Here is a 25890-nt window from a genome sequence, read left to right as displayed (position 1 = left end):
ACAACATATACAATACACAAATATTGAATAGATGCAATTAAACACTATTAAACTTAAAAATACATGGTAATACAATGTGTAATATAACGGTATCGCACAGTAATACGTATGTGCATTACAGCGGATTTTTTTTATTTTTTATTATTTTTTTATTTTTTTCGAGCAAAGGGTAAGAATATAAGAATAATGGCAAAAACGGAAATTTGAAAATATTTTTTTTATTTTTAATTAAAAATAATTCTTTAAGAGTTTTTTAGTTTTCTCTCTAAAGCATATACCCGTAACGGATTGAAATAATTTGGGAGAGAAGAATAAGGTTCGGTTCTGTCGAACCTAAGCAAACTAGCTAGAACAACTTGCAAGTTTAAACAATTTGGGAGAGAAGAATGAAAATATGCAGGAAAAAATGGCTGAGATGGGTGGGTATTTATGGGGAAAGATTAGAGTTTGAAGGATTGGGTAAAAGCTTTATCCAATGGATAACCGGTACACTTTGATGCTTTATTTAAAAATGAGTTTTGATTTAAATAAATTATGACCAGGGATAAAAACAAGTTTGGAGGGTTGTAGAATAATTATGGGTTGAGTCTTGGTTGGTTTGGATGGTTACAACACGAGTTCGGGCCTTAAACAAGCTTAAACGAACCGAAAACGTTAAAAACTGATTTTTTTTGTTGCTGAAACGGGCTGGGTCTGGCAGCTGCGCAGCGGGTTGAGACCAACCTTACGTCCCACGTGAGGTGCGGTTCTCGGCCAAACTTTGTTTTTTGGTAATTTTAGTCCCTATAGTTCGTTTTAGGTCGTTTTGAGCACAAAATAAGTGTTTTAAGCACCGTTAAAGACTTTGGAATGAAACGAAAAATATGAAACATGATTATAAGATAAAATTCATTGTTTTATTAATATCCAATGATCCGAAAGCCAAAACGAGTCGGGTTTACAATACAAAAATGAGTACAAATGCGGGCCAAAAATGGCGAATGTACAAACATTGGTTATGAAATATATATATATATATATATATACTAGTATGAAGCCCACGCGATGCTGCGGCGACAATGATTTGCAATGCGACACTTGTTTATGTTAGTTTGTCAATCCTCTCGTGATATAGTGTATAGCACTTATACTTATGCTAGTTTTCTTAATCGTCTAATATTTTACAAAAGTTTATTACGTTAATTGTTTAATTGGTTCGGTTGATACATGTATATAGGTTTGTAAATGAGTCGAACCGAGCTAGGCCAATCTTGAGCTCAACTCGAATACATGTCGAGCTAGCTCGGCTCAAGATCAAAATTTTAAGCGAGCTGAACATGGGAGCTTGAGCTTGGCTCATTCATAAATCGAGTCAGCTCAGATTAACTCGAAATGGCTTGAACCCTTTTATTTTGAGATGTTTTTGGCCTTTTTCATTACTTTAAACTTAGCCATTAGAGCATTCACAATAGCTCCTTTATAATTATGTGAGAGGGTTCTCTAAATTCTTTTAGAGAGTTGTAAGTGCTTGTGAGTGGAGAAAAGAGAAAATTTTAAAGTGATGAGTAAATTTGGAGGAATATCATTCATCCTCTAGTTATTTTTTAATATATTTGAAAAGGTTGTGAGTAGAGTAAAGAAAAAAAGATAATGATAAAGATGTAAAAAAAATTATTATTTAATTGTATACGAGATAAAATATAGTGTTTTTTTAGTGTAATAATAGAGATTTAGATAAAGAAGCTACCGGGAATGCTCTAAGATCTTAATTTGATTTAATTGGTAGGACCATTATTTACAAAGACCAGGATTTCGCACAACAAGCCGGTACTTTAAGCTCGATATTTTTGGCTGATTTGCTAGAATTTCGAACCAGCAGTTTTTTCTAAAATACTCGTTTTTATCGGCAAAGCGGTTTTAAGTCTGAGAATTTTTTGATATTTTCGGCCCATATTTTTTCAAATTTACTTTTAACCCAACAATTAGCATTTAAACGTATAAATTTAGGACTATTTTTTTTAAAAGTGAGTGCTTTGTATTATTATTTTTTTTAATATGGATTAACTTAATTTTGAATTATTTTTTATTATGGAATCATTTAATTTTGGTTTATTTTAAGAGTTCAAGTTGCATTTATAGGTAATTATAATATAAACTATTCAACCGGTTGAACCTCCCAATATAACCCGGTTTAACAAGTCGTACAATTTTTTAGCTCAATCTAGTATGAGTAAAAAACTGGTTTTTAAAACATTGGTTGGAGTTGATTTTATTCTTTTGATTTTGTAATTTGAATTGCATAAATGGGAGGAATGATTTTATAAATTTAAATTTGATAAAGTAAAACAGAACCTGGGTATATGCGTTTAAACACTTTATATGTTTATAATGCATATCTAAGCTGTATTTTATGAATTATTGACTTATACATTATAACCTACGCATCGGTTTTAAAATTTTTTTATATATAAACGTTGTAATGGTAGGTTTTGTTTTTTTTTTTAACATAATTTATTTAAAGATATAAAGGTAAACAAAAAAAGAAATAAATTTGTCAAATTTTTGGATAAAGATGAGGGGTTGCATGTGTAACCATTCCTAGATATTACAAAAGTTATATAAAGTTTAAGGGTAATTATTGTAATTATATAATGAGAATGAAAATGTATTTGTAGGTTTATAGTTGCATTTCTAAGTTGTACTTTAATGCTTCATTGACTTGTACATTATAATCTACACATCGGGTTTGAAAAATTTTTATATCTAAGCGTCGATAAAAATAAGAACGTTGTAATGGTAGGCTCAGTTTTTTAGAAACATGATATATTTAAAGATATATATGGAAACAAATAAATAAATAAATTTGTCAAGTTTTTGGATAAAGATGAGGGGGTTAATTTGTAACTATTCTTGGATATTACAAAAGTTATCTAAGGTTAAAGGGTAATTTTTGTAACTATCAAAGGGTAATTATTGTAATTATAGAATGAGAATTAAAAGTTACAGTTAATAAGTGTGGACTAAAGACATTAATGCCCCCAAATTTTAAAAATACATGCAATCAAAAGTTGTATTGTTTGGACCTCTTAAAATTTAAGAGGTCCTTGACTCCTCTATTATATATAGTAGATATATATATCACAATTCTCCACTTCGTTGACCCGCTCCCGAAATTTGATCATCTCCAGCCTCGCATACCATAACTTTACCTAAAGCCTCCTTGTTAGTCCACTTGACTCGTCACTTTAATAAAACAACCACACTAGCTTTACCTACAATTTATCACCACGAAAGATTAGCCATGGCTAACTGAGGACTCATAATTAATTTCAATTGTGCCATTAATTAGCGGGATATATATATATATATATATATATATATAAGAAGTATAGTTTGAATACCCTTTTGAGTTGAGAAAACCCGTGAAAACCTTATGTAACATCGCTTTTTTTGTTACATGTAATATATGTTGTTACATTTAATACAAAACATCGAAAACATAAAAAAAATGTTTTGCTATTTTTTTTGTAATTTTTATATATGTTTTCAGGAGAGAGAAAATCTAAATAAACTTTTACATTTTTTATTAATTTTAATTGTGGACCACAAGATTTAATCTTTAATTAAAAACATGTGGTTGAGAATGGGTTTCTAGAGTTTTCACAACTTAAGTGGGTTTTTATTTTAACCTAACCCTATATATATATACATACATACATACATACATACATATACATATATATATATAAAGGATATAATACACTAATTGTTTATCGTACATCACGTACGCGATGATATTGAACATAGATCGTAAGTTTTTACAATCTGATATCGTAACTTAACATAAGGGTAGGATTGTCTTTTTACATCATTTAAAAATTCAACAAATTCAACGCAAACGCCGCTACTAAATTTAGAAACGGTTTCTATTATACTCTATTTCCATAAACTGTTTTTGCGTGATTAATTGAGATTACGATTTTGGTGATTTCGGTGATTTGCTGATTTGTGTTTCTTTTTCTGTCGGACGCGATGTATTCCGATCATCAAAGTAAGTATATTTAGATTTTGATTAGAGGTGATTAGCTGAATTGATAGTCGATTTTTTGTTATGGTAATTGTTAATCTATTTTGTTCGATAGTATGAATTGGAATTGAACGAATTACTTATGATTTTTGAACGTGTTAATTAAAAATAGGTTTGTGTTCTGATTAGGGCCTTTACCAGAGGATGTCGTACCACAAGTAAATGCCTCTATTAAACCTATTAAAGGAATGGCATTTGAGTCTATTGATCTTGCATACGATTTTTATTGTGAATATGCAAAGAAAGCTGGTTTTTGTGTTCGTAAGGGAGGTTCATACATGAATGATGGTATATTAAAGTCTAAGTATTTCACATGTTCAAAAGAAGGTCATAAACCTTCAAAGAGTTATGATTCAATGGATGATAAAGATAGTTCTACAAGACCATATTATAAAAGGCGGAAGAGACCAACAATTCGGTGTGGTTGTAAAGCTCAAATTTTTTTGAAATCTTTGGATGGTATTAAGTTTGAAATAAATGAATTTGTGGAAGAACATAATCATGCAATGGTAGAAGAACAAGATATGCATTTTGTTCGATCTAATAGGAAGTTAAGTCATGTGCAAGAAGATATCTTATATGAGCTGTCAACATTAAATTTGGGCCCAGTTAAGGCATTTAATATTCTTAGGACAAAGTATGGAGATTTTGAAGAAGTTGGGGCTTCAAAAGATGATTGTAAGAATTTAAAACAAAGGTTAAATTGTTTTATTGGCGAGTCTGATGCTGAGATGGTTGTCCAAAGATTAAGTGGAAAGAAAATATGCATTGATGATTTTTCTTTTGAATACACTGTTAATGATAATTGTGAGTTGACTCGTTTGTTTTGTGCTGATGAGATTTCAAAGAAAAATTATTTGGCAATTGGAGATATTATCGCATTCGATGCTACTTTCAAGACCAATAAGTTTGTGATTTTAATTTTGTTTTTACACTTCAAATTTTTATACTGGATTTATATATTATTTGACTTTTATGCTATTTTCATAGGTACAAGATGGTTTTTGTGCCTTTTACTGCTATTGATAACCATTGCCGGAATATAATAGTTGGTGCTGGGTTGTTATCATCAGAATCTATTGAATCATATACATGACTTTTGAAAGTTTTTCTTGATTCATTTGGTGTTGCTCCAAAGGTTGTTGTTAGCGATCAAGATCCGGCTATGAAGCAAGCAATTGCATCAGTCTTCTCAAACACACAACATAGGTTGTGTATATGGCATATTATGAATAAACTTGCTGACAAGGTAATGATAGAACGTGTTAACGTCGAAAGAACGTATTAACGATGATATACCGTATTAGCGTATGTATTTTTCTTAACACTAATTTTTTGTGTTTTTTTTACTGTAGGTTGGTGTTGCCCTTTGCAACAATGAAGACTTTAAACGGAAAATTTGTGATATTGTGTGGACTGATTCAATTTCTCAATTTGAATTTGAGACAAAATGGCAGCTTATAATGAAGGAATTTGATCTTGAGTCTAATAAATGGTTGACTGACATTTTTGATATGAGATACGATTGGATACCAGCTCATTATAGGGATGAACCGTTATCTGGTCTCATGCATACTACATCAAGATCGGAGAGTCAAAATCATTTTTTTTTGTCAAGTTTCTAACTCACAATTATCACTTGTTGAGTTTCTTAGTCATTTTGATCACTGTATGGAGATTCAAAGGCATAATGGTAGGAAAAATGATCATGATACAAGGTATACGCATCCTGAATTGGTAAGTGAAAGTCCTATTGAGCAAGAAGCAGAACTGATATATACAAGGGCAATTTTTAATGATTTTCAAGACGAAATGTATCACATTCGAAGCGGTGTTGCGTCTCTTAAGTCAACGGAAGAAGGAGATTATTTGAAGTTTTCCATCTTTGACTTTAATGAATATGTACCAGGATGTTTGGAGGTAAATTTTATTTAATTTATAAAGAATTTATTATTTTTATTGTTTTGAAGTTGTTGTCTGAGAAAAGACTGTATCAGCAAAGCATATTGACATAAGGGTATATTTTTCTTTAAACAATTCCATTGGAAATTATAACAAAACATTTTAGCAAAACGTATTTGATGCAAAATCAAAAATACGAGTGTTGATAAATCAAAAAACGTATTAGCAAAACGTTTATATAAAGCGCATTGACATAACGGTATACTTGCCTTTAAACATTTTCATACGAATTTATAACGAAACGTTTTAGCAAAACATATTAGACGCAAAATCAAAAATATGGAGTGCTGATGAATCAAAAACGTATTAGCAAAACGTTTTACACGTGTATAAGTTTTGCTACTGATTTTTTTAATGATAAGGTGTTGAATAAGAAGGATGGTGAAGATGGAGTAGATTCGATTGTATCATGCAGTTTTAAAAGATTTGAACAATACGGGTTATTGTGTCGTCACATTCTTCACGCTTTAAATTTGTTTCAAGTAAAAAGATTTCCTAAAAAGTACATTTTGGATCGTTGGAAGAGAGATGCGGGTGTAAATATTAGAACGGCTCAAATTTCAAATTTGGGTAATGAGAAGAATTTAAAAGTAAGTAGATTTCAAGGGAAATAACATTGGCGGGTGAGTATCTTATAAACAGCTATGTCACAGACATTGATGAACTTACAAAAGTTAGGGATCAAATGAATATTATGATCCAAAAAGCAGATGAGACACGATACCAAAGGACTTCTTTGTTAAAAAGGGACAGATTTGCAGCAGTTTTAGGATATGAGCAACCGTCAGATGTGACCGTCCGTGTGCTGAGTGGAATAAGAAATAAGGGTCGTGGGTCACATAAAAGGATTAAATCACAGAAAGAGATAGCTATAGCTCGATCTGGGAAGAAACATAGAGAATGCAAGGTGTGTAATTTGCCTGGTCATAACAGCAAAACATGTCCAGGACTTTTACAAGAAAACAGTTTGTATCTGATTTGACCTTAATTTTTTAGGGTTGGTTTTTTTTCTCCTACCAAGTTGTTGAACTGATTAGTATTTTTTTAATCATATATCTGTTACTTTGTTTAAAATGTCTTAAGTTTATATAGAACGTATTAGCATAGTATTTGTATTATGGTTGTAGCCAAACCATTCATAAAACGTATTAGCATAATAGTTAGAACGTTTTAAGGTTGAAACTGTTTTCCAAAATACAATCTTATATTACATCCATAAACACCTTACAAAAACAAACAGAACAAAACACCACCACAAAATACATTAGCAAACAAACCAAGAAACAAACCATCCCTACTTGTTGTCGAGGATATCTTTTGCTCCCTCAAGCTTTGATTTCTTGTGGGCCGAAACCATGTGAGCTATTTTTTCAAGGACGACTTGAAGCCGTCCATAGCATGAGGCTTGGTGCTTAAAGTAGGTCATGGTTCTTGAGTTCTTGATGAAGGTTATTCGTCTTTGTTGCTTTTTCCTACAATCGCTCCTTGGTTTCTTCAACAACGGCCAGACGATGTTCATCTTTCTCTAACTCCAGGTTTATCCTGGCCCTTAGTATGCTTTCCACTATAGAATTAATGGAATCCATTTTTTAGTATGTGTATGTGTTGTGTGTGTCTTTTCGGGTGTCTGGCCCTGTTTTTATATTTGATTTTCTTGATGAGTTGTAATTTTGGTTGTTGAATGAAGTTATTGTTATGCTTTAGCTTTTAATATCTGAATTAAGCATCATCACCTCTACATATGTCTTTTCATCTAGCATCATATTCTTTTCATTTTTTAATTCTTGGTAGATGATCGTATTAATGGAACGTATTAAAGGAACGTTTAAATAAAAATCATTTTCTATTGAAGTTTAAATCATATCATTTTATACTTTCTGTTTTGAAGTTTAATAAAAATTCATTTTCTATTTAAGTTTAAAGTATTGAGTATTAATTTTTTATTGACGTTTATTTTTATATTGAAGTTTAATTGAACTTTTATTCAAAATTAATTTCTATTGTATGTTTCTGTTGTCTGCCCTTGTTTGAAGTTTTTATTTTTAAACATTTAGTTATAAACCTGGTTGTTGAAATTAAGTTATTGTAATGTTAACTTTTAATTTAGTTATAATTACATATGGTTATCATTTAATTCCATTTCACTATTTGTAGTTATTCTAGGCACAATTACATTTTTATTTTTTAATAACCTGGGCAGTTGAACGTATTAATTAAACGATTAATTAAATTATATTTGTCTGGAATTTAAAAGATTTCAAACGTTTTGGCTGTTAAACATTTAGTTATAAACCTGGTTGTTGAAAGTAAGTTATTGTAATGTTAACTTTTAATTTAGTTATAATTACATATGGGTATCATTTAATTCCATTTCACTATTTGTAGTTATTTTTGGCACAATTAAATTTGTGTTTTTTAATAACCTGGGCAGTTGAACGTATTAATTAAACGATTAATTAAATTATATTAGTCTGGAATTTAAAAGATTTCAAACGTTTTGGCTGTTTTAATTAAGTTATATTTCAAACGTTTAATTTACTTTCCCAATATTTAAAATTTACATTTAATAAACGTTTTATTAAAGGACCGTCACGTTTTTCAATTTTTATTTTATTACTGTTTTGAAAGATCACAAGTTTTGGCTCCTTCTGAAATTGCCAATCAATTTTAACCACACAAATTTTCTACCACAATTACACACTACAAATTGAAGGCCCCAGACATTTGCACGACACAATTTCACCAAATCACAAGACATAAAAAAATGGAGTGCGAAGGTCCGTCATCTTCATCTTCATCTATCAAAGACTTGTTGATATATAGGATAAAAGATCAGATCCGTGAAGATTCAAAAAACCGTGACGCTTTGCAGGATCAGTTTGTCAAAGATGCTGGTGTTAACATGGAAATAAGGGATCAGATAACAAAATTGCTGGTAAACATGCCTGCTAATACTATTAATTATCTTTGCGCTTTGTTTTTGGTTGACACAGGGAAAAAAGAAGTTGATGAGTTGAAAGAGCTGTGCAAGGCGATAAAGCTTCTAAACTGCTCCATTCAGTTGAAGCTTGACTTTCTCAAAGCTCTCATGCAACGAATCGACTTTTCCTTGAATATTTTGTGTGGTTTTATGGTAGCCGGTTCTATGTTTTCCAATTGTTTGTTTTGACTTTTTGTCTGTTGTGTTGTGTTTATGTGTTTTCATATATAACTATTGTTATCAATTTTCATATGTAAGTTATTATATTTATGGTTTTTTATCAGGTTTTATGATCTAATTTTGTGTTTGTGTTGAGCATGTTCAGATACCGATACATGTATCAAAAGTATGAACAGTTAGAACGTATTAGAGGAACGTTTATATGTTCCACTAACAATACAGACCTTAAAACTTAGAAAGTATTAGAGGATTTATAACAAAACGTATTAGACGAATTTATAACAAAAGGTTATGCCTTTAAACAAAACGTTTTAGCAAAATGTATTAGACGCAAAATCAAAGGACTTCTTTGTCAAAAAGGGACAGATAAAACTTAGAACGTATTAGAGGAACGTATAAACGTTCCTCTAACATTTGACTGATAAAATTTAGAATGTATTTGAGGAACGTTTAAACGTTCCTATAACAATACAGACTGTAAAGCAATAAAGGTTTTCAAATCAAATCCAACAAACAAAATTAAAAAACTTACAAACGTATCAGTCAAACGTTTTATACAAAATACTTAAACACAATCAAGATTTAAAAAAGCAAAAAAACTTCTATTCTTCAATTTCAACTTTTCACGGTCACCTTCTCTATCCCATTCGTTATATTTTTTGGCTGACTTGATTAACTTGTCTCTGACAGTGTTGATTTCCGAGAGTAAAATTTTAGATAAGTATTTTACCCTTAAATCCTTTAGTTACTTTTTTTTTGCCTTGGTGACTCTTTATAAAAGCCAGATGACCATGGATGCGTCCCCTTGTATGTTTCCATGTGTCTTATAGCAAAGATCCCTCAATCCTTCACATTGTTTTTTGTTCTCCATTCCATTTCCAATCTTTTTATAACAACAATTTCCAACCTTTAACAATAGGATACTTGTTTTTCTTTAAGTACATGCAAAAAATATCCCTCTAAGGGGAGATTAATTAATAATAGTTGCACTTTAAGGAGGCTTTAAAGAATATTAAATCAGCAACATTTTTAAATGAAAAAAGATATTTACCAGTTTATCCAATATCCCTTGATATCTTTCATCAAAAGAATTTTTAACAACTGCTGTTTTTTCCTCAACCATGTCAAACTTAATGGTTTCTGGTACTTCCCCGTTCATCATGTTGTCTATCAGCTCGATTGTTCCTATTTTTAAGTTGAAAACTACCAAATAGAAATGGTATTCGAATAATATAGACACAATAAACAAGGTAACAGCTTAAAGAGACTTGTAATTATTGTTCCGCATTAACTTCTCAAGATTATCAGTGAAAATTTCTAGCATTTGAATGTCGTTGGCAATACCTTTTTCGTCATAGTAGTGAATCGGCTACACATACAAAAAAAAATATTATTAACGTTGATTTTTTTTAAAAAATATATATATATAATTCAATACGAAATACTTACTATAAGTGTAGATGTTGCAAAAAACCGTAAAGGTGATGCTTTTTCATCCCACTTCCTTTCTTCATAGTTTAACAGTTCAGTGAAAATGTCCATTGCACCAGCTGAAATGTAAACATCAGGGTAAAAGCATTCGAAGACAAACTTGAAACATTCTGTGAATTTTGACTTGTAAATGATCCCCATCTTATTATCCTCTAATAGTTCAGAAAAAATGTAACGCGCAACAATCCTCTCATCAGTTATTACTTTTTCAGCCATTGCGATTTGCCTATGTAGGTAAGGTGATTTCAATGCAGGAGGTAGTTTTTTCTCTCTTGCTTCTCTTTGTACCACTTCAAAATCAATTTCACGTGGTGGTGTAGGAGATGTAGCTCTAAGCGGTATAATCTTCGACTTTGATGTTGGTGTTGCAAACGTTGGTGATTGGTTTAAAAATGGACAATTCATTATCACTGAATCCAAAACTTGATTGTCATAATCATAATTTTCTTCAATTTCAACATTAACAAGTCCTGCAATAAATTAAGTTATATTTTTTTACATGAGGTTTTAAACCTTTTTAAACGTATAAATCTTTCGATACCTTCATTATCTGTATTTTCAATATTCTTCTCAACAACTTTATTTAATTCTTCCATTTCTGTGACTGCACATTTTTTTTAATCCGAAAAATAATTTTACAGTGTAATATGAAATACTCTTTTTAATTTGACTAATCTTGAACGAAATCGTTTTGATGTGTTTCAACATCATCTTTAACACTTGAATTAGTACATTAGGCAACATCATTGTCTCCAACTTCTTTATTTAACTCTTCAATATCTGTAACTGCAAAACTCATTTTTTTGGTTAACATAATTTGTGTCTTTTTAATTTTGTTTTTATTTATATTAAATTAATATTTTTTACTCAACAACCTGGAATAATCTCATCATCTTCTGTTTCACCATCATCTATGTCACCTTCTTTTGAACTTATAAGCAAAACGTATAAGAATATATTAGCATTACCATTACGAACTAAATAATCAGACTGTATAAGTAAGATCTTTTTTATGTTTATACCTTGCTCTTTGTTATCCACCTTTGGACCAGCAACACAATGTCTTTGTTCATCACCTTCGAATGAGACCACTGGATTTTGAAATGCACCTTCGGCAGAAATTATAAGCAGAACGTACAACAAGATTATTATATAAGCATTACCATTATTAACTAAGCATTGTCACCTTGAGCATTGTCATCTCCTTCGATTGAGACCTCTTTGTTACCCACATTTGTTTCAACTACAAGATTGTCCTTAACATCCTTTTCTAGAAGACGTATTAAGAAAATGTATAAGTATATGCATTCACAAAACGTATAAGGATATCATACCTGGTTCTATGTTACAAACATTTTTTCTAACTCCTTGATTGTCAACATCATCCCTTTATGTAAAACGTATTAGAAAAAACGTATTAGCATGTATCTTCATAAAAACGGATTAACAAAACGTAATAACAAAACGTATTAGGATATCATACCTGGTCCTTAACAGTCAACATCATCCCTTTCTGTAAAACGTATTAGAAAAAACGTATTAGCAAGTGTCTTCACAATAACTTATTAACAAAACATATTAGGATATTATACTTGGTTCTATGTTAGAAACATTTCCCCCAACTCATAGACTGTCAACATCCTCCCTTTCTGTAAAACGTATTAGGAAAAACGTGTTAGCATGTGTCTTCACAAAAACGGATTAACAAAACGTATTAGGTTATCATACCTAGTTCTATGTTACAAACATTTTTCCCAACTCCTTCATTGTCAACATCCTCCCTTTCTGTCGAAACGTATTAGAATAACCTTATTAGCATGTGTCTTCACAAAATGTATTAATAAAACGTATTAGGATATCATACCTTTTACTTTGTTACTCACGTCTGTTTCGCCTCCTTGATTGTCTGCAGCAGCTTTTTTGTGTGTTATACCTGTTAATATGTCACACACATCTTTTCCACCTCCTTGATTGTCAACATCATAATTTTCTGGAAAATGTTTCACGAAAACTTATAAGCATTTGTATTTAGAAAAACTAAACATGAAAACGTATAAAGAAAACGTATTAGCATCTTATACCTTTCTCAGCATATGTACGAATATCCTCTTCGTTCTTTGACAGATCAACTGCTGCAACTATATAACAAAGGTGTCAGTTTATTGGATTTAATTCGTGGTAGGAAAACGTATTATGTTACCTAATTCGTTTAAACCTCCTTCGGTTTGACTCTGACTTTGACTTTCATATGATTTTTTATTGAACATGGCTTCCCAAGCACAATACTTATCAAATAGCCATACATTTGATCCATATTTTGTCTTCCCTTTCATCACAAACTCGTTTATATCAGAGACGATTTTATCAAATTCTTCTAAATTTTTGTCCATTTCTTCATTCCATTTCTACAATAAAAATTAATACGAATTATAATTTTTTTGTCAATATATAAAATTTTGTTACCGTTTGAAGTTTTACCTTCTCATTGGTAAACAGATTTCTAGGTAAATATGCTGACAAACCAGATAACTGTACAGGGGTAGTATAGTAGTCTATTATTTCTTGTGTTGATGTCCCTATAGGCATCTGGAAATCCAATGGTGAATTGTTGTCATAACAATTATAATCTTCAAAACTTTTATCATTCTGTTCATCAATTGTCAACTCTAATATATCTCTTTTATTCTGTTTCTCCAAATCATCAGCTGCTTGTTTCTTCTCTTTCTCCAACTCGTCAGCTGCTTTTTTCTTTTGTTTCTCCAAATCATCAGATGCTTGTTTCACCAGTTTTTTCAATCTTTTGTGCTTTGTCTTTTCTTTTCCCACTATTTCATTTTCAGTTGCTTCAGCATTTTCCCCTGTTTTTTAGTTGAAGTAACATACAGTTATTATAGACGTACAGTTTTTATAGAATAAATATTTTGTAAAGCATATTATAGTACTTGATTCTTCTTCGTCATCCTCATTATCAGTTAACGGACCGTTACTGTACAAGTGGCTATCCATGGTAAAAAGAGTTTTCGTTGTTATGTAGCTAATTGCCGGTGTTTTTATTGGGTCCCCAAACGCCCCATGACGTCTCTGATACTCGTGTGTGTATAGTACTGCAAGCAAGGTTACAGGACCATTGAATTTTTCTTGTTTTCCATTTTCTTTTATACCTCTCCACTCCATTTTTGATTTCTTCAAATTATGAATCATATACGCGCACCAATTCAATTTTGATATGTTTGAAAAGTCATCAATTGAGGACGTAAACATTAGATTGACTGTTGTTGATTTTGTTATCAATCCAATGCATGTGTTGAATAACACAAGAAAATTCAACTTAAACTCTTCACATTTCCCATTATGTGTTTTCATTCTGTCCAACACATTTGGAATGGTTATCCTTGAATGGTCAAATTTCTTTCTGAAGTTATCTGTAGACATACTCGACCCCACTCTTGGTCTGTTCTTTTCTAAACCTGCTTCCCCACCAACTGGTATCCCGAAAACCTCATGAACTAATTGGGGTGTTATCTTAATAATACGGTTACCTATTTTTAACTCGTCATTATCATAATCATAGTTCATAACCAACCAATATCCTAGACGAGTGGGAATGGTGGTAATGTTCATTGTTAACAATGATCCAAATCCCATTTCTTCAACCCATTTCTTTTCTTATTCATTCATTTCTTTTATTGCTTCGAAAATATTTCCCGATGAGCACCTCATCCAAATTTTTGTATCTCTGTATTCTTGAAATGCTTTTCTAGTATGTGATTTAATATAGGTTGATTTTTTACCTTTCTTTGCTGAAACTGTTTTTTCCAAATCAACTTGAGTTCGCATTTTTTTTGTTTTCAGTTTGATATTTCTGAATCTTCATTGGTGTTTCAAAGTCTGAATCTGAGTCCCTTTCTTCACCTTCATTTCTTTTACGTTTATTTGTTGCTGTTGCAAGGTTTTTTTCAGCTTGCTTACGTTTGGCATCCATTCTTTGTTTAATAGCAACTAGTCAAACATATTACAACAACGTATAAGCATTAAACTAACATAAACAACTATATAAGCTATTATGTTCTGTAAAACGTTTGGGATTATCTAATACTCGTTTGCTTATACGTTTTTGGTAAAACGTTTGCCTAATACGTTTTTGTTTCAAAGCCACAAACGTTTGCCTAATACGTTTTTTGTTTCAAAGCCACAAACGTTTGCCTAACATCATCTCAGTTGAGCTAATCTACACATAGCGATAATCATATCGGCGTATGCAACTAATGAATCTCATAATACGTTTCTTTAAACATAAACCTCTACCTATAAACAGAAACGCTTTAGAATTACCTGATTTTGCCGTTTTTTGTGGTCTGTCGTTGTTAATTTTCGACCTACGTTCCTTGTTCATCTTAGTAATCCGAACGTTTGACGTAGGGTTCGCTTTCGACTGTCCATTGTCCTCCATTTTGTATGTAATGGGGGTTTTGATTGCCGTTCGGAACGGGGGTTAGGTTTTGATTGCCGGATTTGGGGGAATTTTGACGAACAGAGATTTGGGGAATTGAAGACTAGATTTGGGGAGTATAGTTGGACGTTCTGGACGGAATTACCCTTTTGATAACCGCCGTATAGTATCGTATTAATGTCTAATAATTTAATCGTGTTTGATTGTACGTTCTGGATCATCGCGTACCTAATGTACGATAGTCTATTAGCGTACGTTAACCGCCCCATATATATATATATATATATTAAGAGCACCACAATGCATTCCCAAAGAAAACTCCAAAAATGGATCAAAGCTCAACAATAAACACGAAACAACTCGTGTGTCAAAGGCTTTCAACGTAGTTGTACTTAACGCCCAATTTTAGCGTTGCACATTGGTCACATTGGATTTTGACACTCTTCCGACCTGAATTACTTTAGCATGATCAAAGGCAAAACATACTAGACTCGGAAAGCTTTTCAACCATATATAAATCACATTTATCCGAGCTACAGTTGATTTTATATAAATTCTAGAAAAACAGGTCAACAGTGTAATTTTTGGCCATCAGCTTTGCTGAAACTCTGTACAATTACAGAAGTCAACCATTTTACCCCATTTAAGATCCAAATAAGCTTTTCACATTAAAAAAATGAAATGTGGTAAACTGAGAGTGCTTTTTAACCATATCAGGTACATACTTATTAGAATTTTCTGCAATTTTATACCAAATTTTAAAGACCTTCTAGTAACTAGATTATCATGCATCATCATTTAAAATGTGTGTACAAGAGTTGTACTACGTATCATATACATTAGATCACTCTACATTCAATACACCTTTCACAACATAATGAAGCATTGGATCTCACCTAAGCACAACATAATTGCAAACCACAAGCACTAATCTTTAAAATATATTGTTGTGATGTGCAAGTGAATACCAATAGTACATAGAAAACTTGATACATCTAAATGCAACACCCTAACAACTTTTTTTTTTAATCTTGAAAACAGTACTAATTTTAACAAAAATCTCATCTGAAAAAAAAAATTCACACAAAAGTTTACACATTCATTCCTCAGGAATTTACGCATTCAACATTAAAAAAAAGTGTAAAAAACCAAATAAAATGATGGCATGTGAACTTACCCCAATAGCCGTTTATACAAGAACCAAAGCGGACCTGCTTCAGATTGACTAATTCTGACCCGAAACTGAAGTTACTGAACCGATTGAATCAAACAATCAGACATCAATTTAACTGAATCAATTGAATCAAACAATAAAAACTAGATTGTTAAGAAACTGATTTAACGAATAGATTATTTAATCAATTGAGAATGGAATAGAAATCGAAATTGAAGCAGAAATACACGTGGTATGGTGTGCTGGGTCGGCGGCAATGATGGTCGACGGTTCAGAGGTGAAGAACAATGATAAAGATGGGCGGTGAAGAAGGGAAGGGGAGATGATGAGGAGGTGAAGAGAGTGTGTATCCGGTCTGCTGAATGGTTCATATGCACCCTAAACCATTAAGAGGTTTAAATTTATGAGCCACACGCACCTATATAGGAGCGATTTAGGCTTGAGCATCTGAATGGGACCATTCAGACCCAAAACAAACACCCCGTAAGTCTCATGCCCGACTCATACCCAAATGCGGATATGTCCGTGAAAAACTAAAACTGCTTGGAGCAGCACCCGTCTACACAATAATGGAGATCCGCATATCAGAAAATTGTTTATGCAAACCTGTTATGCATTTAATGAACGAGATTTGGAGTCCGACGATAGATTTCTTGTACAGTGTAAAACCCCGTTACAGCGGGCACAATGATGTATTGCAAGCATTTTCAATAGCGAACTAGTGGGCAAAAACCACAAAGCGTCACATATGCACAAGAATATGCGAAATATACCATCTGTCACGATAACCACCGTATATAGTCGCTACCTTTTTCATATATACACATACGTAATTATATGACAATAAAATGTGTAAGAGCATGGTTCATGGCTGCTGGAGCCATTCTTGAATGGCAGAGCGAAGAGCACGGTTTGGGACAAGGTTGGTATTGGTTAGCTCAAGGTTTGTCATGGGTGAGGTGTTATGACCACCGTCTAACCATCCTTTTAAAGCCTCTGCTTCGTAAGTAAACCCATCTGCAGCAACCACCGGATCTTGCATAACTTCCTGCAAATTTGATCCCATCTTGTTAAACCAAATGTTTCACTCTTTAACGTGTTGACTTTCGTTTCGAACAGGCCAAACAAAATAAAAGTTTGATCAAGATTAGGGGCGTAAACAGGCCAAGCCGCTCGTGAGCTACTCGAACCGAGCTCTGCTTATCGTGTGCCTAAACGACCCAATTATTCGTATAACTTTTATTTAATATATTTAATATATTAAATATATATCCATACAAAGATTATTAATGCATATAAAATTATGATACATATAAGTATATAACTGTAAATATATATTATGTTATAAAAATTATAATCAGAATATATACAAAGCAGGTATTGGTGCAGCTTGTTGCCCGTTTGCCTTGTGAATAAATTTTAACTTTTAACATATATAAAAAATAACTATAAATGTATAAAAAAATTAATAAAGAATAAACGAGCCGAGCCCGATCCAAGCCCAAGCTTGAAAAACTACCCACGAATCAAGCTCGGGCTTTAGAAATAGAGCTCAAACCAAGCGGAACTCGAGCTCTAGTAAGTTAAACGAGGTCGAGCTCTGCTTGTTTACACGAAATGAGACAACGCAGTTAGAGGTGTAAACAAACCTGAAAGATTGGACAAATAAAGTAAGGCGGAATCTGGCTTTCTCGTTCTGACCCGAACCCAAAAGATGAAAGCCCACAAGAGACCCGCATCGGTTCAAGCACCCGCCAAACCTCGGATGCAAGATCGGGCCGGTTTTTTCTAACAGCATCACAACAACTCATTGCTAAAAGAGCCAACTGTTGTGCCTGCACAAACGGCCAATCTCCAGCCGTTGGATCCAATATGTTTTTCAAATTTTCTTCATTAAGCGCGCGCTGCACTTCCTTTGTTAGCCCCAAAGCAGGCTTACCCGTTAACAATCTCAATAATATAATACCAAATGAGTACGTATCTGACTTTGAAGTAAGCTCCCCGGTAGAAAGAAATTCAGGGTCCATGTAGGCAAACGTACCCTTCGGATAGGTTCGGCAACAAAAAGATGTGTTATTGCTTGAAAGCTCGGTTTGAGAAAGCACGCGACATATACCAAAGTCGCTTAATTTTGTGACCATGTTTTTGTCTAGAAGGAGGTTAGCGGGTTTTAGATCACCGTGAACGATGGCACATGAATGAAGAAAAATGAGAACGGAACAAAGTTCGGTGGCTAAACGGATTCTGGTTTGCCATGATAACGGGGGGGTGTTGTCTTTGCAGTTGAGTCGGTCTTCGAGGCTTCCACCGGAAAGATACTCGTAGATGATTATCCATGCATCCGGGCAGGCTCCGATTAGGGTTACAAGATTTGGGTGTCTCAGTCTGCTTAAAACGTTGACCTGAAAAGACAACAACGAGCACAGATACATTAATTCTGAATTAGCAGACCATACTTATAAACAAAACTAGTCAACTGGGTCAAAAGCTAATAGGAACCAAACAAAATATAAACAAAAATTGAAAAATAAGTTAAAGAAAACAGAATTAGCAATTATAAGAAACAGGATGAATATAAGCCTATGTTCCAGATATGTTTAAACCAACTACCTTAATGACACAAACTCAGAATAAAAATCAGCCCCTCATAATTCCTATGTATAAGGTCATTTAGTTATGGAAAAAAAAAACATAATTGATAATTTATGCCTTAATTCATTTGGGGAAACAAGTCAAAAGTCGTCGAAAGTGCATTTTAATGCTTATAAGTTACGACCAATGTTTTCATAACCAAACCAATCATCGAACTGGCTGCCTTACTGGTTCACTGAATCACTGGTCATAAAATACTTTTTAAATTAAGAAACCTGACGTAAATACTTTTTAAATTAAAAATATGATTATATAACAAATTTTAAATAAAATAAAAAATACATTATTATTTGAGTGAATTTGAAGTATGAAAACTTAAATTGACAAAATATAAAATATAGAGTTTAAAGTAGTAAGTAGATCATTAAAATGGTATTTTGAAAAGTGAAAAACAAAATAAAAAAATTCAAATTCCAGTCCCGTCGGTAGCCAGCCGGTCCGGTTCTGAAAGCATTGTATATAACCTTCTAAATCTCTTTATTCAAAATATTAGATTATAATTTAAACAGTAGAGATTTTGCAACCATCATACCTCCTGCTGAAACTCGGTTGGCCCCTGCATGCTATGCGAGTGCAACATCTTTATGGCAACTTCAGTGTGCCGAATGAAACCTCTATAAATACTTCCATAGCCCCCTTCTCCAATCTTGAAAGACGGGTCAAAGTTGCGAGTGGCATCTTTGACTTCCGAGTACGAGAACTCAGTGTAGAACTGAGAGGCACTCGAACATGAGGCTTCATCTGCCTGTTTCTCCCTCATTTCCTCTAATAATCTAAGTGCATCATCACACTCTACCTGCAATTCATCACGTTCCTTTTTGTACGTCTGCAAAAGGCCAACAGCATCAAACATTTTCTTTTCTAGATCCTGCACCGAACGGTTAGCAACAGCAATTTGACTTTCGAGATGTAGTTTCTGTTCAAGTGCCAAGCGGAGTTCTTCTGAAACTTCATCAAGCTCCCTTCTAATATTTTCATGTTCTTCCTTGGTTTTTTTGAGGGCTTCATCAACCTCTATCCTTCGTCTCAACTCTTCGGTATACGAGTTTTCAGATGCTTTCACCTGTATGATTATGGCAATAAAATCAACTCTTTGAACACATTATTTACTTATAAATATGTCTATTCGGGTTATGTTTTATCAATAAGTCAAACAGATAAGATTAAAATTTTAACTAACACGAAAATGGGTCAAAACCGCCTTAATTATATACTTTTAATGCATAAAACCTTCTAAAAATCATTTTAATTAAAATAATAGAATATTATTAAAATAATAGCATACCTGGCACACTATTTATATATAAAATATAAAGAAAATGAACAGAAAGCGTTCCTTAGTGCCAAAATCTTACTCATTTTGAATGCATTAAATGCATATTTGACTTTAAACATGTTTCATTAGAAGATTTTAACTTATGCATGCATGCATGCTTCATCATGATACACACTCATGGTGACGCATAAGGTCGGTGCTGCTGACCAAAATCAGTTTAGATTATAAACAAGCTCAAGCCAGCTCTGACAAGAATGCACCACTACTCTTAGACCATTGATATATTTGTTTTTAAGAATCTTGGGTCGCTTATTTTAGTTTGATTATGTTTAATTTATATGCAATAATCTGGAATATTTGACAAAAGGCTTAGACTTTACCCTGCGTTTAGCTTCAATAGCATCTTTTTCTGCTTTCCTGCGTCTAATAGACTCTTCAAACGCGTCTCGTTTAGAATTATCTGCCTCAGCCATGGCTTGCATAAGCTGCTCATAAAGTTCATCATTCATTCCCCTTTCCTGCTAAAGTTTCAAATAAACTCTTAATGAAGTTTCAGTTAAAAGATATACAAAAAATTGTGTATCAACCCTTTCAAGAGTGATTTTACATACCAGGACGCTGGGAGGGGAAGGGTTTTGAACATCGTCTTTAAATCCAGCCACTGAACGGTAGTCTGAATCAGCTTCACTTGTTGCATATGGGAGCAATCCTGAATCATCCACCGTTTCACTCGAACATGTAGACAATCGCGAACCAGTGGAAGGACTTCTCTGTGAAAGCCCACTCCATTCTGAAGATAGCCTTGCAGCATGAGTTGACTCGACACTGAAAGTTGGTGACATTCTGGTCCCACGATTGTCGGACATGACTCTGCGATAGTCTTGTGTTGGGCTATTGAGATGTAATATAGTACTCTGTCCTTCAGTAATAGATCTTGACCTCAAAGAACTCTCTCCAGAATCAGAGTTTGTGTTTGGTAAAACTGATGGAGATGAAACCGAGACACCGACTCCATCCAATCTTCCCGGCCTGCATTGACAAGGCAACTTACGATTGTTTCAAACAGCATTTGTGTATGCGTACACACATAGTACAACATGCAACACAAACGACTAGACAAGTAGAAAGCTATGCATACCTGGCAAATATAACGTTTCCTTTGCATATAAAGTGAATCTGACAGGAAGGATCTGCAACCAAGCGTACATAGATGGCTTTCTTAGACTTCAAGTCAACCATTTTCCTGTGTGTTCAAAGGTATGATAAACATGAAAGTGTGATGCTCGTATACAAACAAGTAATGAAAATGCAAGCTTTCTTACAACTTATACCTTGAATAGTGCTTATCTGCAGCTCCTCCCATGACAAGCCTTCTGACATTGTGCTGAAGAATGAATTCAACTATACCTTTCTCAATAGAATCCATTTCAATATAGTGCAACTCAGCAGACACCTGAGTAATTTAAAGAATCATGATCCCACAAAGCAGGGTTAGAAGCTAGCATGGAGTTAAGGGGTGTTGGAGTGTGTGTATCGAAAATGATTATGCGATATTGAGAAATCAAAATTTGATAACCGATTGTAACCACACTAGTTACAGAAAACAATGTTTGGGTTGGGTTGGTCTTCGTTGTGTTTGTTACAATCGGATAAGAAGGTAAAAAATGGCTTTGGCAAAAAAAGATAGTTTGTGAAATGTGAGTAAAGCCTCTTAAAGTAGGTTAAAAGAACCGAGTAAACAAGTAATTTGGTATGAAAGCTGATTACTTGATTGCAATAACACTAAAAACTGACTTCAAAGACTATACTCAGATAATCATTTACAAAATACAGATCCACATCCCCTTAGCAACAATAAGGTTCCACAAAAATCAGTTACAATACCCCTGCTTGCAGGCATGTCTGTTTATATTTCTCAAGAAGCTGGAGCATATCTTGCCTCTCCGTTTCATGGTATGCTGCTACTTGATGTGCATCAAGCTGGTTTATCCGAAACTTTGTGCCCACTGAAAATTAGAATAAACATTAATAAACGTGTAATTCAAAAGAAACACTAAAGAAATCAGAGGTAAAAAAACACTTAACCAATTACTATTTAAACATGTATGCACTTCATTAAAATAATTTGTAAAATTATCTTCTTTATAATTCTCGACAACAAACTTATTGAATCCAGCGAGTAATTAAGTTGCAAAGCAATAGCATCTATCAAACAAAAACCAAGCTCTTTTAAATAACTTCAAAATTCATTTTAAATACCAACAAAATTTCATTTTAGGCTTATTGATGGGGTTTCACCGGAAGCAGCCTTATTCCTACGGGGTAGAGGTGAGGCTGTCTACATCTTACCCTCCTCAAACCCCACCATAGCTTTGCTATTGGTGGGATATACTGAGTACGAGGACGAGGACGATGACGACGATGATGACGATGATGACGACGATGATGACGATGACGATGATGACGTGACGGTGATCATGATTCTTTAAATTACTCAGGTGTAATTATATTCACAAGTAGTGTAATGCCATTTTTTATGACGATGACGATAATGCCATTTTTTCAGTATAATGTCATTATTTTCAGTATAATGCCATTTTCAGTATAGGGTTTGGATCAAATACAAATTAAATTAACGTACTAACTGTGAGAATCAAGTAGTGTAATTATATTCACAAGTAGTGTAATCATGTAATTACATCATAGTGTAATTACACTATGTAGTGCAATTATAGTGCAGTGTAATTACACTATGATGTAATTACATAACTACACTAATTGTAAATATGTAAATATAATTACACTACTTGATTCTCACAGTTAGCACGTTAATTAATTTGTACGTTAACTTTCCCCTACTATAATAAAGCCTCTGGAAACAAAGTTTTCCAAATTTACAAAAAATTTCAACACTTGGATTTTCACCCATTTTAAGTCCGGTGTCGAGCGCACCAACAGTACCAAATTCAAATTTCTTCCTTTATTTCACCAAAATACATTTAGGGGGTGTTTGGGATTGCTTATTTTCATCAACTTATAACTTATTAACTTTTTGAAAAGTAATAAGGTGTTTGGGATTGCTTATATTGTGAGAGGAAAAGTTCCATAAGTTACACTTTTATAACTTATTAACTTAATGAAAAGTTGTAAGGAGGTAAAACAAGGAATCCCAAACACCCCCTCAAATCAATCTATAGTTGCAATAAAACATATTTTTAACATGCTACCCCGTTGGTTCCTGGATTTTTTAACTTTTCCCCAAACATTGATATTTTAATGCCTAAAATGGCATTATACTGAAAAAAATTTGTAATGTCCAAAAATCACCATATTTCCTTTTTACCGCTAATTCTAAGTATAATGATGTTAGAATAATTTTGCTTCTGTTTTGTAAAAGCTTCATCACACTTATTAACAACCATAGGTTCAGTTTTACCGATTTTAGCAAATCTAAATGCCCATTCTAAGTGTCATAGATCAAATTTCTCAACATTCATGACCTACACCTACCTTCTGTAATATTTCAAACCTTATGATCCTTGACTTTCAAAACATAATTTCACAAATTAAAGTACCAAAATGCCATAAGCTAGTTAAAATCTAGCGTTGTGCACGAAACTGAAAAAACTGCACCAAAACTGAAAAACCGAACCAAAACTGAAAAAACAAAAACCGAATTAGAAACCGACAGTTCAGTTTTGAACTTTAGTAAGAATCGAAATAATGGTTTTGGTTTAGTTTTGCGTTTTGTAAAGAACCAAACAAACCGAACCGAATTTAAAAAAAAAAGAGAAAACCGTAATAAACGAACCTTAACTATTAAAACCATATCTACCATTTTATATTAATTTTTGAATGTAAGTATCTTTTATTAGCTCTTAATATTTAGGCCCAAATGTTCAATAGTCTGTTAACCATTAATCTTTTTAAAAAAATATTACGCCCAATATTAATATCTTGGGTCAAATTTTTATGGCCGATTACGAAACCGAACCCAAAACCAAAACCAAACGGTTTTGAAAAATCAAAAAACGGCAAATATGGTTTTCGGTTCAGTTTTAGCTTAAAACCGCACCACGCACATCCCACCTAATTATCAACTAAAGCCAAGGAAAGAGAGTTTACAAAAGGGGATCTTGTCTGCAGGCTGATGAACATGAAGTATGCATATCCGCCTACCACCCGAATTACTCAGCGCCCACCGCAGAGTCAACTGAGTCTCTTTCATACTCTTCCCCACAGCCACATAAAGCTTATCTTCAACTACCTCCTCAACAACTTCAGCCCTAATTTCCGACGTGTCGACTACAGGATACCTTACCCGATCGCTCCTTCCCGATACCACCGCCATCTCAATCAACCACTATAATATATTCTTTCTTACCACAGCCCTACTGCATATGCTCATTTCTATTGAATATTCTAATCAATTCATATTATCAACGGATTCAATCGTCGATTAGAACACAAATTACTAGCATTTGCATACGTTTTCCCCAAAATCAAGCTCCAAAATACAAACTGAAACCCTAAATTGAGGACTAAAACCCTAAATTACAAGCTGAAACCCTAAATTGAAGAGTGAATAATAATAATAATAATAAGACAGTTGAAGAATGAATGTGTATGTGTATGTGTATGTGTATGTGTATGTGTATGTGTATGTGTATGTGTATGTGTATGTGTATGTGTATGTGTATGTGTATGTGTATGTGTATGTGTATGTGTATGTGAAATCAAAAAAAAGGTTGTAATGATGAATGAATGCATATACTTCCTAAATAAAGTGAAAAGGGCTAAATTGTTTTTAAGCTATATAATATAACCTTCATTGATTGAGTGTGATATATATATTATATATAGATATTTTATTTATTTATTGATGGAAACAGTAGAGCGGACTTTTTGAAGAAATTACAGATGCAACTTCTTGGTGACTTCCTCCAACGCCTAACCTACCTTGCACTCTACATATTACAAAATGGGTAGACAAGTTTATAGAAATTAGTAAACGGGGATTAGTGTCTTAAGGAAATGTGGCAGGTTTAGGTCGGATAGGTTTCGACACAAAATGGGTTTTGGATTGAAACGAAATCGGTTCAGGTTTTGTTCCAAGCCGACACAAGTTTACGCACAGGATGGGTTCGGTTCGCCTTTGGTTTCGTTTTCGTCGAGTTTTTCGGTTTCGGCTCATTTCTTATTTTTTTTTCTTTTTTGGAACGAGTGCAACAGATAAAACATTTTAGCTTATTTACTTTTTATATTTTTAAGTTATGATTTATTTTTATTATTTTTTTGAATTTTTTTTAAAGGTTTTTGATCATAATAGAAAATCCTTCAAAAGAAATAACAACTCAAAACATAAATCAAAGACAAAATAAGTAAAAAAAAACTAAAATGTTTCCGTCATTTTCCTTAATAAAAAAACAAAAAAAAAAGTAAACCGTTCCGACCAAAATCAAAATAACCCTTTTTTTTAATTGACCTGTTTTAACCATTACTCATTCCAACCCTAACTCGTTTCAACTTATGACCCAATTCGACCCAACCCAACCCAACCCATTTGCCACCCTTAGAAATTACTTATGAAATACTTTGGTGGTATAGGATTTTGTGATGTACATGTTTACCTGGCCCGATTACTTGATGACGTATACTC

At 33.0% G+C, this 25890-nt stretch overlaps 1 protein-coding gene and 1 pseudogene across 1 annotated transcript; one reads left to right on the top strand and one right to left on the bottom strand.

The window, feature by feature from the left end:
- The first annotated feature begins 4254 nt into the window (after positions 1-4254).
- LOC143587669 (protein FAR1-RELATED SEQUENCE 5-like) lies at positions 4255-7010 on the top strand (annotated as a pseudogene).
- Positions 7011-17090: 10080 nt separating this feature from the next.
- On the bottom strand, positions 17091-24582 carry LOC143587667 (U-box domain-containing protein 33-like). The gene is made up of 9 exons (XM_077068896.1): positions 24357-24582; positions 22116-22237; positions 21563-21684; positions 21370-21474; positions 20843-21260; positions 20612-20749; positions 19488-20018; positions 17953-18705; positions 17091-17351 (listed from the first exon to the last, which is right to left on the bottom strand). The coding sequence occupies exons 1-9, from the start codon at positions 24580-24582 to the stop codon at positions 17169-17171; spliced, it is 2598 nt and encodes an 865-aa protein (XP_076925011.1). The 3' UTR covers positions 17091-17168.
- Between the last annotated feature and the right edge of the window lie 1308 nt (positions 24583-25890).

The sequence above is a fragment of the Bidens hawaiensis genome, unplaced genomic scaffold (assembly GCF_021521415.1).
Source record: "Bidens hawaiensis isolate Kalapana, Puna unplaced genomic scaffold, B.hawaiensis_p1.1 tig00035834_1, whole genome shotgun sequence".
Classification (NCBI taxonomy): Eukaryota; Viridiplantae; Streptophyta; class Magnoliopsida; order Asterales; family Asteraceae; genus Bidens; species Bidens hawaiensis.
The sequence above is the reverse complement of the archived record's forward strand: the minus strand, read 5'-3'. Positions and strand labels throughout refer to the sequence as shown.